This window comes from Corvus cornix, chromosome Z (assembly GCF_000738735.6).
Source record: "Corvus cornix cornix isolate S_Up_H32 chromosome Z, ASM73873v5, whole genome shotgun sequence".
Lineage (NCBI taxonomy): Eukaryota > Metazoa > Chordata > Aves > Passeriformes > Corvidae > Corvus > Corvus cornix.
Genome location: NC_046357.1, coordinates 62,896,097 through 62,908,184, shown reverse-complemented (window position 1 = coordinate 62,908,184; position 12,088 = coordinate 62,896,097). Strand labels below are relative to the sequence as shown.

The following is a 12,088-nucleotide window of genomic DNA, read 5'->3' as shown; positions in this document are numbered from 1 at the left end:
GTAAAACAATCAAGACTTACTCAAGACAGACGATGTTATCAGTCCCAGAAGTAAGAAGTGGAACACAACACTCACAGCTTCTAGTGTGCTATGAAACTGAATTAATTCTTGCTAATCTTACATGTCTTACTATCTTGGGAACGGCACTGCAACCTGCAGTACTGGAGTCAAAGCCTGATTTATTATGGGCATAAAAATAAACACAGATCATAAACCAGAAGCTTCAGTCACTCACCAGATACTTCAAAGCTTAACCTCACAGAGTTCCTGGGCATCAGCTCCTTGGACAGAAGTTTAAACTGAATTGGGCTTCTTGGCGAAATTTCTGGAGCAGGAAGATACCAGTTTTTCCTGTGGAGAAAAAAAAGTTTCAAGTTATTCTCAATGCAACACCCTGAGGTACTAAACATCAGAAGACAAGAAGTTTCTCTATAGTACAGCTGACTGTGCTGCTACTACATGAAATATTCAAAAGCTGTTGATTCTAGCAGAAGGCAGGTAAAATCAGCTTCTGGTCAGACAAATATTTAAAGGGCATATTAGAAAAACAGTCACCAGTGTATTCATTCATTACCATCATCTGCCTTAATTTACAAAACAAATGAGTGAGAATATTTTCACCTTCAAACGGCTACACTTTTGCTCACAAGATTCTTGAGGTGTGAGAAATAGCCACAAGCAGCTGGTTTTCTTCTGTGGAGACCTGCTACTCTAGACATCCTCTGCAGTCAGCTGGGAAAGGGAGGAGACAGACATACATCCTCCTACTCTGAACTGCCCTTTAGGAGGCCCCCCCGTTCACCTTTTTCTCCACTGGTGCTTACCTCTATTTCCCACACATCAACTTCTAAAGCTCCTGCAGCAGACCCATACAGTCTCTTTTGCAGAGACTCTAGCAGAAGACTCAGCACCTAGGCCGAAGTTTGTCTTCTTAAGAGGAAGGATTATTTACTTTTAGACCAAGATTAACCTTAGTTTTTCTTCCCTTACATAAGTGAAATTGCATAAACGACCACTATACTTTGCAGTAAAGTGCTCAAGTGAAGGAGAGTTCACACCAACCGGAACATGAAGTGCACTGGCAGAATCCAAGGAAGGCCACAGAAAGGAGCCTGCTCCTCGCATGGAGTTCTAATGGTGTCATTGATTTCAGGTACATGGGGAGTTATGTGAGATATTCCATTATAATCAAATCCATTAATCCATATACCAGAGTCACTTTTAACCACATTTCCATCTATATCATGAAATCTTCTGCTTGTGTGCTAGAAGAAAAAAAACAAACACAGAAAGATGATGGAGCCTCTGGAGCGTGCAAGCGGTAGAGGTGATTCTGAAATATCCTCCATGTGAATCCTTAAGGTCTACTGCATTTTCAGTATGCACTGAACACATATCTGAGTATTTATGAATACAAATGAAAGAATTACTGCAATAAGATACATACCATAAGAACACAATCAGAAGATGACTCTGACTGTTTTAGCCCACCTCAAACCTCATTCACTTTTTAAATTATCATCACTTACACAATTCGCCCACTTAAAACCCAAAACACCCTGCTCTTCTGACACAGAGGAGCTGAACACTGAGATTGAACAAGGGGAACATTAGCCATCATTTCAAATGCAGGAATAATCACTAGAGCTTTTAAATCAAAAAAGAAAGGGAATATTACTCTTTCTGGGATGGAGGAGGTGGGGGAATTAAGCCTTGAAAAAAACGAAACACTCTTGCAACCAAAAGAGGCAATACAACATGCAAAGCTCTTCTTACCTGGAGAAAGACTCGCTTGGGCTTTGGATTAGCTGCATCAGAAGTGTAAGGAAAGAAGATTCCACTACAAACGAGAATCAGAGTGACTACGAACACAGTACTTAAAGTTATTAGCGTCGTTTTTGTACTTTTGACAAGGTAAATGAAGTTAATCTAGAGAATAAAAAAAACAGTCCAGTTATAAAACTGCAGCACTTAAGATATAAGGCACTACTTGTATAACTCTAAAATTCAATTATGGAACTGAAGGTACATTAAAAAGACATAATTGCAAGTACCACCTCATACAAGACACTTCTTTTTTAATCTCAGTATTTAAAACTGAGATTTTTACAGCTGATTTATTTTATAAAAAAGGAATAAAGTGAGTACTTCCTGGAGCTTTCAAAACTTTCTTGTTTTTAAAACATCTGCCAACAAAAAAAAGCCCCAGAATCTTTCCAGGTTCTATGGCAGCAGAAAAAACCACAAACCTGAGTATTCTTTTTGAAGTTTGTACATGTATTGTTCAGTCATACATTACACCTAGAATGAATCTCTGCTCGAAATTCAGCATTACATTTCGTATTTTACATCAGTCTTTACTACATCATCATAGAGCAATATAAGCAGTGCTTCAATGACCTTTCTTTGACTAACACAAACATGGAATCTTTGACACATTTCCTAGAACTTTCCAGTAACATTTAAGATATTGTCAAATTATCACTAATTTCTAGTATTAATTAAAAAAACCTTCTTATTCTAAACTCTAGAGAAAGTTTAATGGTTTTAAACAATATTTACAAATTCTACTTACAAAATACGAAGACAGGATCATAGTGAAGATAACAATAAATCCTGCCAACACCATATCTGGTGGAATTTCTGAACCACTTCGTCCCATGACAGGTGTAAACATTTCAAATACAGTCCAACTTAGATACAGCATATACAGATAAGGAACAAACATCCCCAGCATGTACATCACAATGAACTGTATTGTGGCACCTGTAGGGAACAGGAAACAACAAAAGACAAAAGAAGTAAAGCTGAAAAGGACATAAACACGCAGCTTTACTGATATATCCACAATAGCACTGCAAGGCCCAATACACAATACTGGTCCTCATCCCTGATATGCATATGAAAAGATCTCATTTTGCATAGCCAACACTAGTGTAACTTTCAAAACCACCACAAAATTAATCTTGTATTACAAAAAAAATTTTAACATGTTTTCTGTCCCAAGCATTCCTTAAATATTACAGTATTTTTTATGAACCTTAACTGTTCATCAAAATTTTGATCGCTTGTTAATATACCCACATACTGCTCTTTTAACCTGAGACATGGGATGTTTTTCAGTGTATTTTTTTAAAGCTTCTCACACTTTCAAACTGTCTTAAGTTCAAGAACACTTCTTTCATTACAAAAATGTGACTTAGTTAATTTGACTATTCAAAGTCAATGTTTGCAGTTTCTTTTGCCTAAATAAGAGTAAGAGTAGAAGTTTTTAAATACCATTTCCACCCCTCAAAACCAATACCTTTTTGGCTGAATTCCTTGTGGATCATCAGCTTAGTGAGTAAAGGAAATGCTACCCACAATGTACAAATGAATGCTGAACAAAGGCCCATCTGAGTCATCACAGCCAATGCTATTGACCAAATCATCAATGAGGCATCAAAAAAAACATCTCCCAGGTACTGCTCATTCATATTCTGTAACAAAAAGCAGTAAATACATTTAATTACTGTGCACATTCCATAGATCCCACCTCATGAGAACACACAGACAAATCCATATTCCTTGTATATAATTGTTTTCCTTGGGCAAAACAATTCTGACAAGCATCATCTCACCATTCTCTTACCATACAGAATTATCTGTGACAGTATATTTTTTTATTAGTTTTCTAAGTCTGCTGACACAACTTGAAAAAGATTACACAGGCTTGGGCAGAAGGAGGAAGGGAATGTACAAGTGACAATACAAAAGAATACACATGGCTAGTGTTTCAGGCAAAGAGGGCCTTTTCAAAGAAAATGTAACACAGCACAAATTACATAATACTTATGTGTGAAAAAGTTATCTGTACCTCCTGAGAATGTAAACTTGTTTTTGAACAGCAGCTGCTAACAGACTTCTTACACAAGCACTGTTATTAGTGCAGAAATATTATACTGGTGCCTTTGTAGGTCATGCCACAAGCTGTCACTTCAGAAGTCTGCTTATTAAAATACGTTATTTGTTTTGAATAAAAGACATCATTGGTGAGATAACACCAGCAATGTTTCAGGGAAAAAAAAAAAATTTAACCGTAAAAACTGCAATTTGCTTTGGTTTTGGTTTTTTTTTAAGTTACATGAGCAATGCTGCAGTGTTTGCAGTGCAAAGTTCCTATCTGCAAATCCTGCTTGTAGCAAGAAGGATTGCTTGCATGAACAACGGTTATCAGATAGCACCTACTTCAGTTCTGGGGTGACAAGAAAAAAAAGAAGGAGAGCGAAGAAACATAGAAGTTGCCAAACCTATTTCAAAACATAAAGCTTATCAACTCACAAGTTGTTGAGCCATGAGTAGGCACTGCCTCTGATAGCCAAGGAAGAGACTGGCTTCCAAAATTTTTATGCAACTTCTAAGTAAAATGCAAGTTACAGAAACAACATTAACGATACACTGTAGTGCAAGCTACAGCATGCTACACTTTTGATTTTGAGATGGCTGATCTGATGATTAAGCAATCAGTAGGTATGAAGGAGAGCCAGAGCCTGCAATGTCTTAACAGCTAATGAAAGTATCAGCCAGCTTATCCAGAAGACTGGAAAACTGTAACAATGCATCTATTTTATAAATGGCTCATCTCTTCCACAAATGGATAACACCAAATACATATATTTGGTAACATACATGTACCAGTTAACACTCCCCTTCCCCAAAAAATTTTTAAAAACTCTACTTCCAGAGAAAGACATGATGGATCCTCTCAGAACTTTTCATAAGATGAAAATTCACCAAATGTCACAAAGTTCTTAAAACTTTTTCAAACATTTGTATTTGCCTGTCAACTAAGGCTTCCTAAATTCTCTTGTCCAAAACCCACACAAATGGCTGAGAAGATAAGTAACAACAAGCTGAATGACTAATTATTACTGCACCTAAAACCTCAGCCTAGAAGGCCTGAGTAGTCAACTTCTGCCCTGGAAGAGTGTCATCTATCAGATACCTCAAGACACAAAACCATATGGGATTGTTACAATTTATAATTATGAAATTATTACACAAGTTAAATCACGGTAAGTTCATGAAAAAAAATCCTAAGCAAAACAAGTAGACAGACAGTAATCATGACAAATGACAGCAATGGAAAAGTAACACACACCAAATCCTCACTGAGCCTTGCAGGGGCCTAAACGACTTTTACCTAATGCAGAGAAGAACCAAGAGCTCTGTTCCATCTCCAGCTGCGCTCAGAACTATAAATCAGAATAATCATGGAATTGTTTAGGTTGGAAAATACCTTTGAGATCACGTGAGTCCAACCTAGGCCTTGCATTGCCAAGGCCATCGGTACACCATGTCCCTAAGTGCCGCATCTACACATCTTTTAAATACCTCCAGGGATGGTGACCCAACCCCTTCCTTGGGCAGTCTGTTTCAGAGCTTGATAACCCTTTCCATTACGAAATCTCTCTTAATATCTAACCTGAACCTTCCATGGCATAACTTGAGGCCATTTTCTCTTGTCCTGTCCCTGGCTGTCTGGGAGAAGAAACCAACCCCCACCTGGCTACACCTTCCTTTCAGGCAGTTGTAGGGAGTGACAAGGTCCCCCCGAGCCTCCTCTTGTCCAGCTTAAACAACCTCAACTCCATCAGCTGCTCCTCACAGGACTTGTGCTCCAGACCCTTCACCAGCTCCATTGCCCTTCTCTGGTCTTGCTCCAGCACCTACATGTCTTTCTTGGAGTGAGGGACCCAGAACTGAACACAGGATTTAAGGTGTGGCCTCACCAGTGCCAAGAACAAAGGAACAATCCCTGCCCTGTTCCTGCTGGCTGCACTGTTGCTGATCCAGGCCAGGATGCCACTGGCCTTCTTGGCCACCTGGGCACACCCTGGCTCATGTTCAGCTGCTGGCACCAGCACCCCCAGGTCCTTTTCCTGTGGGCAGCTTTGCAGCCACTCTGCCCCAGCCTGTGGTACTGCCTGGGGTTGTTGTGACCTAAATCACAAAGGCTCCTGCCTTTTTTTTGAAGCAGCTCCTAAAGGTCAAGGCTGTCTTAAATCACATAGCTCTTACCTCTCTGATTTAGCAGAACAATCCCTTATGTTTACATGAAGCAATTTTTTACAGCAACATTTTAGATACTGAAAACTATTCGCATTTTTTTAAATCAGCTCAAAAGGTAGGTCTTCCACAGATTAAACACCTCATTGCCCTTCAACAATAACAACAAAGTCTTGCCCACCTTGTAGAAGAACTTCTTGGCTAGCATGTGCACAAGAATGAGTTTAGCTGCAGCTGCAGTCCCATAGAGAGACACAGAAACATAGAAATGGGTGTACCAAGAAAGAGCCCGTCCAATGATGGAGACAAACACTGCCACCATAAGGACTGCCACCAGTGTGCACACCCAGCTTGTGAGGGTTAAGCTGAATGCAGTAAATAACTTCTTCAGGTTATGAACAGCTATGAAGAAGAAAAAAGAAGTTTCATTCAACACCTGTGTATTCTACTGCAGACGATCATCAAAATTTTAATTACCCCACAGTGTAACTACTTTAATGACCAAAATTAAGGGGTCCCCTGTGAAGACATCTTAACAGCATGGTTTACATCACTTAGCCTGTTTCTGTGCATGTCTACTTGCACACATCTCCACTGCAAGGTTTATTCCCAAAATACTGGTGTGTTTTGTAGATTACAGCTTTCGTGATAGCAAAACCTTTACTAGGGAACCAATGAAGCCACAGTTCCATTTTTAGGTATACAAAAAATACCCAATAAAAACCACAACAAAAATAACAACAAAAACCCCAAACCAAAACAAGAACAACCCCCTCTGCAAAAAAAACCCCACCAAACCAAACAAACCACCAAAAAAACCCACCCCAAAGCCCCGTCCCCACAAAAAACCCCCAACAACAAAAAATTTGAGTTGTTTTTCTTTTAACATTTTCTTACTCCAAAAATGTTTTCTGGATTTTCAGGAGGAGATCGGTGTGTTTTTTTAAGGTTTTTTAACAGGCATGTTCCTACACATACTAAAAAGGTCTAATTAGAAGATTTAAGTTGGTTTACACTCTATTAAGCTTTGCTGTCATTTTCTCCATTTTTTGTTTTCATACTCTATAGACAGGCAAACATGATTCTGCCACCTTATCTGAATTAACAGAATTTTCAAAAATTATATGGCTACAAGGCAATTTTTTTTCAATACCCAGATCTTTAAAAGATTTAATTTTAATCTTCATGATATGATAAGAGACAAAATCATGATTCATAAATGCTAGACATCTAAGCCTATCATATTCTTTCACCATCACAAATATTCAGATGAGAGACTTAAACACAAAGCAACTCCTACGGCATGCTGCACACCTAAACTTTATTTCTGAAGTTCAACTGAAGAGATGCCGTAATGGCCTGAACACATTTTCACCTACACTTCTTCATTTAGGAATTGCTAATTGCTAAAGAGTAATGTAATTAAAAAAAAAAAACAAAACCGTAAACAACCTAGACTTACCTCTGGGTTTTGGCTGTAATACTTTTTTGCTTAAATAAAAAACAGCAATTGCTGCTGTAATATAGTTCATAATTGTGCCAACACGAGCAGGATAGGCCAGGACAAATAAACCAAGTATATCAAAGAATACAACATTTCCATGTCGATACTCAAAAGATTTAGCCAACTTTTCTGATGTTGCTAGGTATTTTAGGACAGCTAGAATATTGTCACCTATTAAAACAGTAGATACACAATATAATTATATCAAGGTTGATAAATTACCACACACTATTTATTTTTTACTATAACCATTCTGAAAAATTGTATAGAAATATCCTCAACAAAGACATGAACACAAATGATTATTCTCAAACAGGTATTTGACAGTACACACAGAATAGGGTTCTACATGAGTTAATCTATCCAGCTGTCAAAATAAGTATACTTGGGAATTCTCATGCACTTAGACACCATTGCAATGGAGAAACAGTCAGGCTTTCAGCCCATAACTTCTTCTACACTTCTGATATTTAGCACCGGACTTGAAGGCTAACCCATAGAAGAGTTTATAATTTCCCAGTCATCATCCCAACCATAATTTCTCCTCACCACTAAGTGACCCCTCCAGGTTTCAATGTCTATCAATTACCTGCCTTTCTTTCCCTCCATGACTCTAAAGAAAAGGCCACTATATTCCTTTGTAGCCTATAGGCACCAACCACCTTTTCCTTTCCCACAGTACAGTCAAAACAAGGTAAGCAAATGAGAACAATCATTCTCAACTTTCATTTAGCTTTCACTAGACAATTAGAAGTTCTTACTGGCTGTAAAGTGTCTTTTTTTTTTTTTTTTTTAATCTGTGATATGTTTAGGAGGACAGGCTCTACATAAGACCATCATGACTACAATCATCTTTCCAACAGGAATTTAGAAGTGTTACTTTCTGTCCTGCAGCTAAACTGGTGTAAGGAAGTGTTTAAAAACCATATTCATGCTGGTCATCTAAGTTGGCTTGTACATAAGCTTAAAGAATGAATGGTCAAAATCCTGGAGACATTTAGGATTATGTTAGCTTTTCCTGGGAAATTAAAGGTCTTCATAGTTTTCTTCACTGTAGTCTGTCTAATGAGCACAACCTGTTGCAGAAAATAAATCCTGTTTATCCAGGATTTATGTGGTGTGTGCTACCACATAAGTTTGACTGAGATCTATTCTAATACAAAAAACCTCTGCTGGCAGATCAGTCTCTATGCCACCAACTTACTCAAAAGCTTCCGATGAGAAACATTAACCAGTAACAGGACTTAATAAGATAAAAGGAACACAAATGCTGAACAGTCAGGTATCAACGGGCAGTAAATAACTTTGATTTGAAAGCAACTGTGGAATCTAATTGATATCACTGGGTGCTGATAAAGTTTATCTTCCCAAATTGACCAAATATATTTCTTTTGTATTTAAAAGATACGTATTCAGTTAATTCTTTGTTCTTGAGAACACAACCAACATGTACTAAATGGGTAATTAAAATTATTAATTTATCACTACAGCAATCTTACAGTGAAATGAAAAAGCAACAATACTACTCGATGGTAAATTACTGAATTAAAATACCAACCTGCTCTCTGAATGGAATCTGTCAAAATTCTGTCTGACGTGTCATATTCTGTATGATAAATGTAGCCATTTTCAATAAAAGCCAAATCTATTCCTACAGAAAGAGAAGCAGCATTTTTTAAATCTATGCAATCCTAAAACCCCAAAACAAATAAAGTCTCCCACGTACTTCACAGAAAATGGTGCTCTACTTTGTAACCCAGTCATTATCCTCAGAGATGAACAAAATAGCCTTCTTTGCAGGAGTAAAACTAACTGGACTTCCATTGTCTTTAAAACAGAACAGCTTTAAAACATTTTAAAGTATTGGTCCTTTCGTATGTACTGATTCCCATGACATCTCTTGCAACTGGAGAAACACATGGAAACACCAGATCATCTCAGCTTCAGAAAAGATGTACGAGGTGCTTGCCAAATGTTTCCTTGCAAAGCTTCAGTAAATGTTCATGCTGAAAAGTAGTAAAAAGCAGCACTGTGAAACTACAGATCACCTTCTCAAAAGACCAGGTGCGCTCTTTGTACTTCTGATGTGTAAACAGCTTTTAGAGAGTTGGTCTGAAAACCCTTCACTTCAAAGTCCAAATAATTTCTTCAAACAAACAAAAGCATTTACCAAAACCCAAAGGTTATTCTGCTTCATTAGTTACACATTCAGTGTATCCCATTCACCTGTTCAGCTGCATATGCAAAAAGCTGCTATCTGCAATCTAAATTCTCACAATTTCTGGCAAAATAGGTCTCAATTCTGAGGAACAAACCAGTTTTTTAACTCAATTCTTTTTTTAATCTGTTTATAAAAAACCCCCAGAGGTCAGTGAGAAATCATTTACCACCCAGGTACGATTCTGAACAAAGAACACATTGTATAAAATCAGCTACTTTAGTTTCAGGCTAGAAGTGTACTTCAGAACAGTACAGAATATGCCAGAACAACTGCTTTGTACTAACAATCAATTCAGAAATATCACTTTTCTTGGAAGTGACTCCAGTGACAACCTGTCCTGGACAAGAAGGACTTTTCAGAAGTTTACAGTCTTTTGAATTGTGTTCACACTGAGTGAACGCTTCACATTTCTTTCCCACTGTTCATTCTCAACAGAAAGAACGGCAAACTGTAAACAGATCAGCAAAACTAAAAAGCTTCTATCCTGTGCTCGATTATGGAAAAAAACAAACAAAACCCACCAAAATCCCCCAAAAACCAACCAACCAAATCCCCCAAACAAAACACCACCACCAGAAAGAAAAAAAACCCAAAACACGACAATCAAACAGAAACAACAAAACCAACAACAACAAAAAAATCCCCCAACCAAACAAAACCCAAGGGTAATGAAAATGCATTAATGACTATTCACTATCTCTAAAAAAGATTATTTTGGTTTATCCATTAAATACAGACATTTCATTCCTGCAAGTACGTAATTAGCATCATGTACCAAAATGTTTCGAAACAGAATATTTAATAGCTGCTAATTCCTGGAGTATTTTCCTGATTTTCAGGACACTTTTCTACCATGTGGTTTCTTTCTGGAAAACACCAGTCATCTAAACACATTCCTAGCAAACTGTGTGACAAACTCATCTAAAAACTCTTTCCTTAGGAAAGGAGCAGGAGAATTCCCTCCCAGTGTGAGAAACAAACCAAATTTGAGGACCTTCACACAGTCAACAGCAGAACAGTATCCTCGTTATAAACGTAGTAGGTATTGACATGCCTTTTGATAACATACCTGGAACATTGCCAAAATCCCTGTAGATACGGAAGTCTGTATCTGCTGGGATAATGCCACTCTGAAATATTTCCTGTGCCACCACAGAGGCAAAGGGATGTTTGGCTGCAACTACATATGCGTGTACCAACCAAGGGTTCTCAGGTCCTAACAAAAGATGAGCAGAAAGTTCACCGCAAATAGTTTTTGAACTTCAGTTAGGATATGCATCCTCATGGTAACAAATAATGCAAAGTAACTCACTGGAGATTTAACACTGTTGCCCCACAGACTATATAATAAGTACAATTGGGTTGGCTGAATGACTCACACTTCAGAGAAAGAATTAGCTACATTTGGGGGCAAAAAACCCAAACCACTGTTGCCTCCTGTGTTCAGTGACAGAGCAGATAAGCCACGTCCCAAAAAGACCCAGCAATAATGAAGTCACAACCTTTAGCTGAACTCCCAATCCATCATGTATGTATCACACATCAATACTGTTGTTTAGAAAAAAGTCTCTCCCCTAAAGCATTCAGTGCATGTAAACAGCTAAGCAGCTTCAGCACTACAAGAAAGTCTGCACTCCAGCTAGGATGGAGCACAGGTCTAACTGCAGCCTACAAAACACAGAACTTTTGCTGCTTCCTGAGCATGAGATGGAATTCTAATGCCACAATCTCCCTGCAAAGATTTTGAAAGAACTGGTGTGAAAAATAAATAGAACATATGAAACTATGAGTATTAAGAGATATGTGCTATCCAAATGTTTTTCTCCTTTTTACCTTGATGCAAAAGGGAAACACAACTTCTACTATTCTGCTCTACACAGGCTTCCTACCGATGAGGCAACTTCTGTGGCAGTGCTTTAGCCTGGAAGTATCTAAAAACTGAGAACAACTTAACTGCTGCAAAGGCCTGGGAAAAGGCACAGAAATTCTCCTATCTTTTGCTTATGAGTCACTTTCGATACTCCTTCAAGTCTGCATCATTTATTACCAAATTAACCTTGTGTAGAAATTGGACACAATGCAAGCTCATACCTGTTTGAAAAACAAGTTCTTTTCCTCCTACACCTGCTGCCTCCAGGTTAATAAAAGCTCTGATTGACTTGGCCCACTCATGTTGTGTAATGAAGCCATGACTAGCCTTGATGGGAAAACAAAAAAATATAGGTCAAATATCTACCAGACAAGCCTAAATGTTATTTTCTGTCATTCAAGTTTGCATATAACTCAAGACTGCACAAGGCAGATAACACAAACAG

General features: G+C 38.0%; 1 protein-coding gene across 2 annotated transcripts in view; it reads right to left on the bottom strand.

The window, feature by feature from the left end:
* Window positions 1-12,088, bottom strand: part of ERMP1 (endoplasmic reticulum metallopeptidase 1) — a 33,955-nt gene that overhangs the window by 3,805 nt on the left and 18,062 nt on the right. For both annotated transcript variants that reach the window (XM_010392879.4, XM_039567425.1), the window contains exons 4-13: window positions 11,865-11,970; window positions 10,843-10,989; window positions 9,111-9,203; window positions 7,511-7,723; window positions 6,230-6,450; window positions 3,305-3,479; window positions 2,576-2,766; window positions 1,777-1,929; window positions 1,063-1,265; window positions 236-351 (exon numbers count right to left, since the gene is read on the bottom strand). In XM_010392879.4, the coding sequence (XP_010391181.4) occupies window positions 236-351; window positions 1,063-1,265; window positions 1,777-1,929; window positions 2,576-2,766; window positions 3,305-3,479; window positions 6,230-6,450; window positions 7,511-7,723; window positions 9,111-9,203; window positions 10,843-10,989; window positions 11,865-11,970 (1,618 nt within the window). The remainder of the gene's footprint in view (window positions 1-235; window positions 352-1,062; window positions 1,266-1,776; window positions 1,930-2,575; window positions 2,767-3,304; window positions 3,480-6,229; window positions 6,451-7,510; window positions 7,724-9,110; window positions 9,204-10,842; window positions 10,990-11,864; window positions 11,971-12,088) is intronic.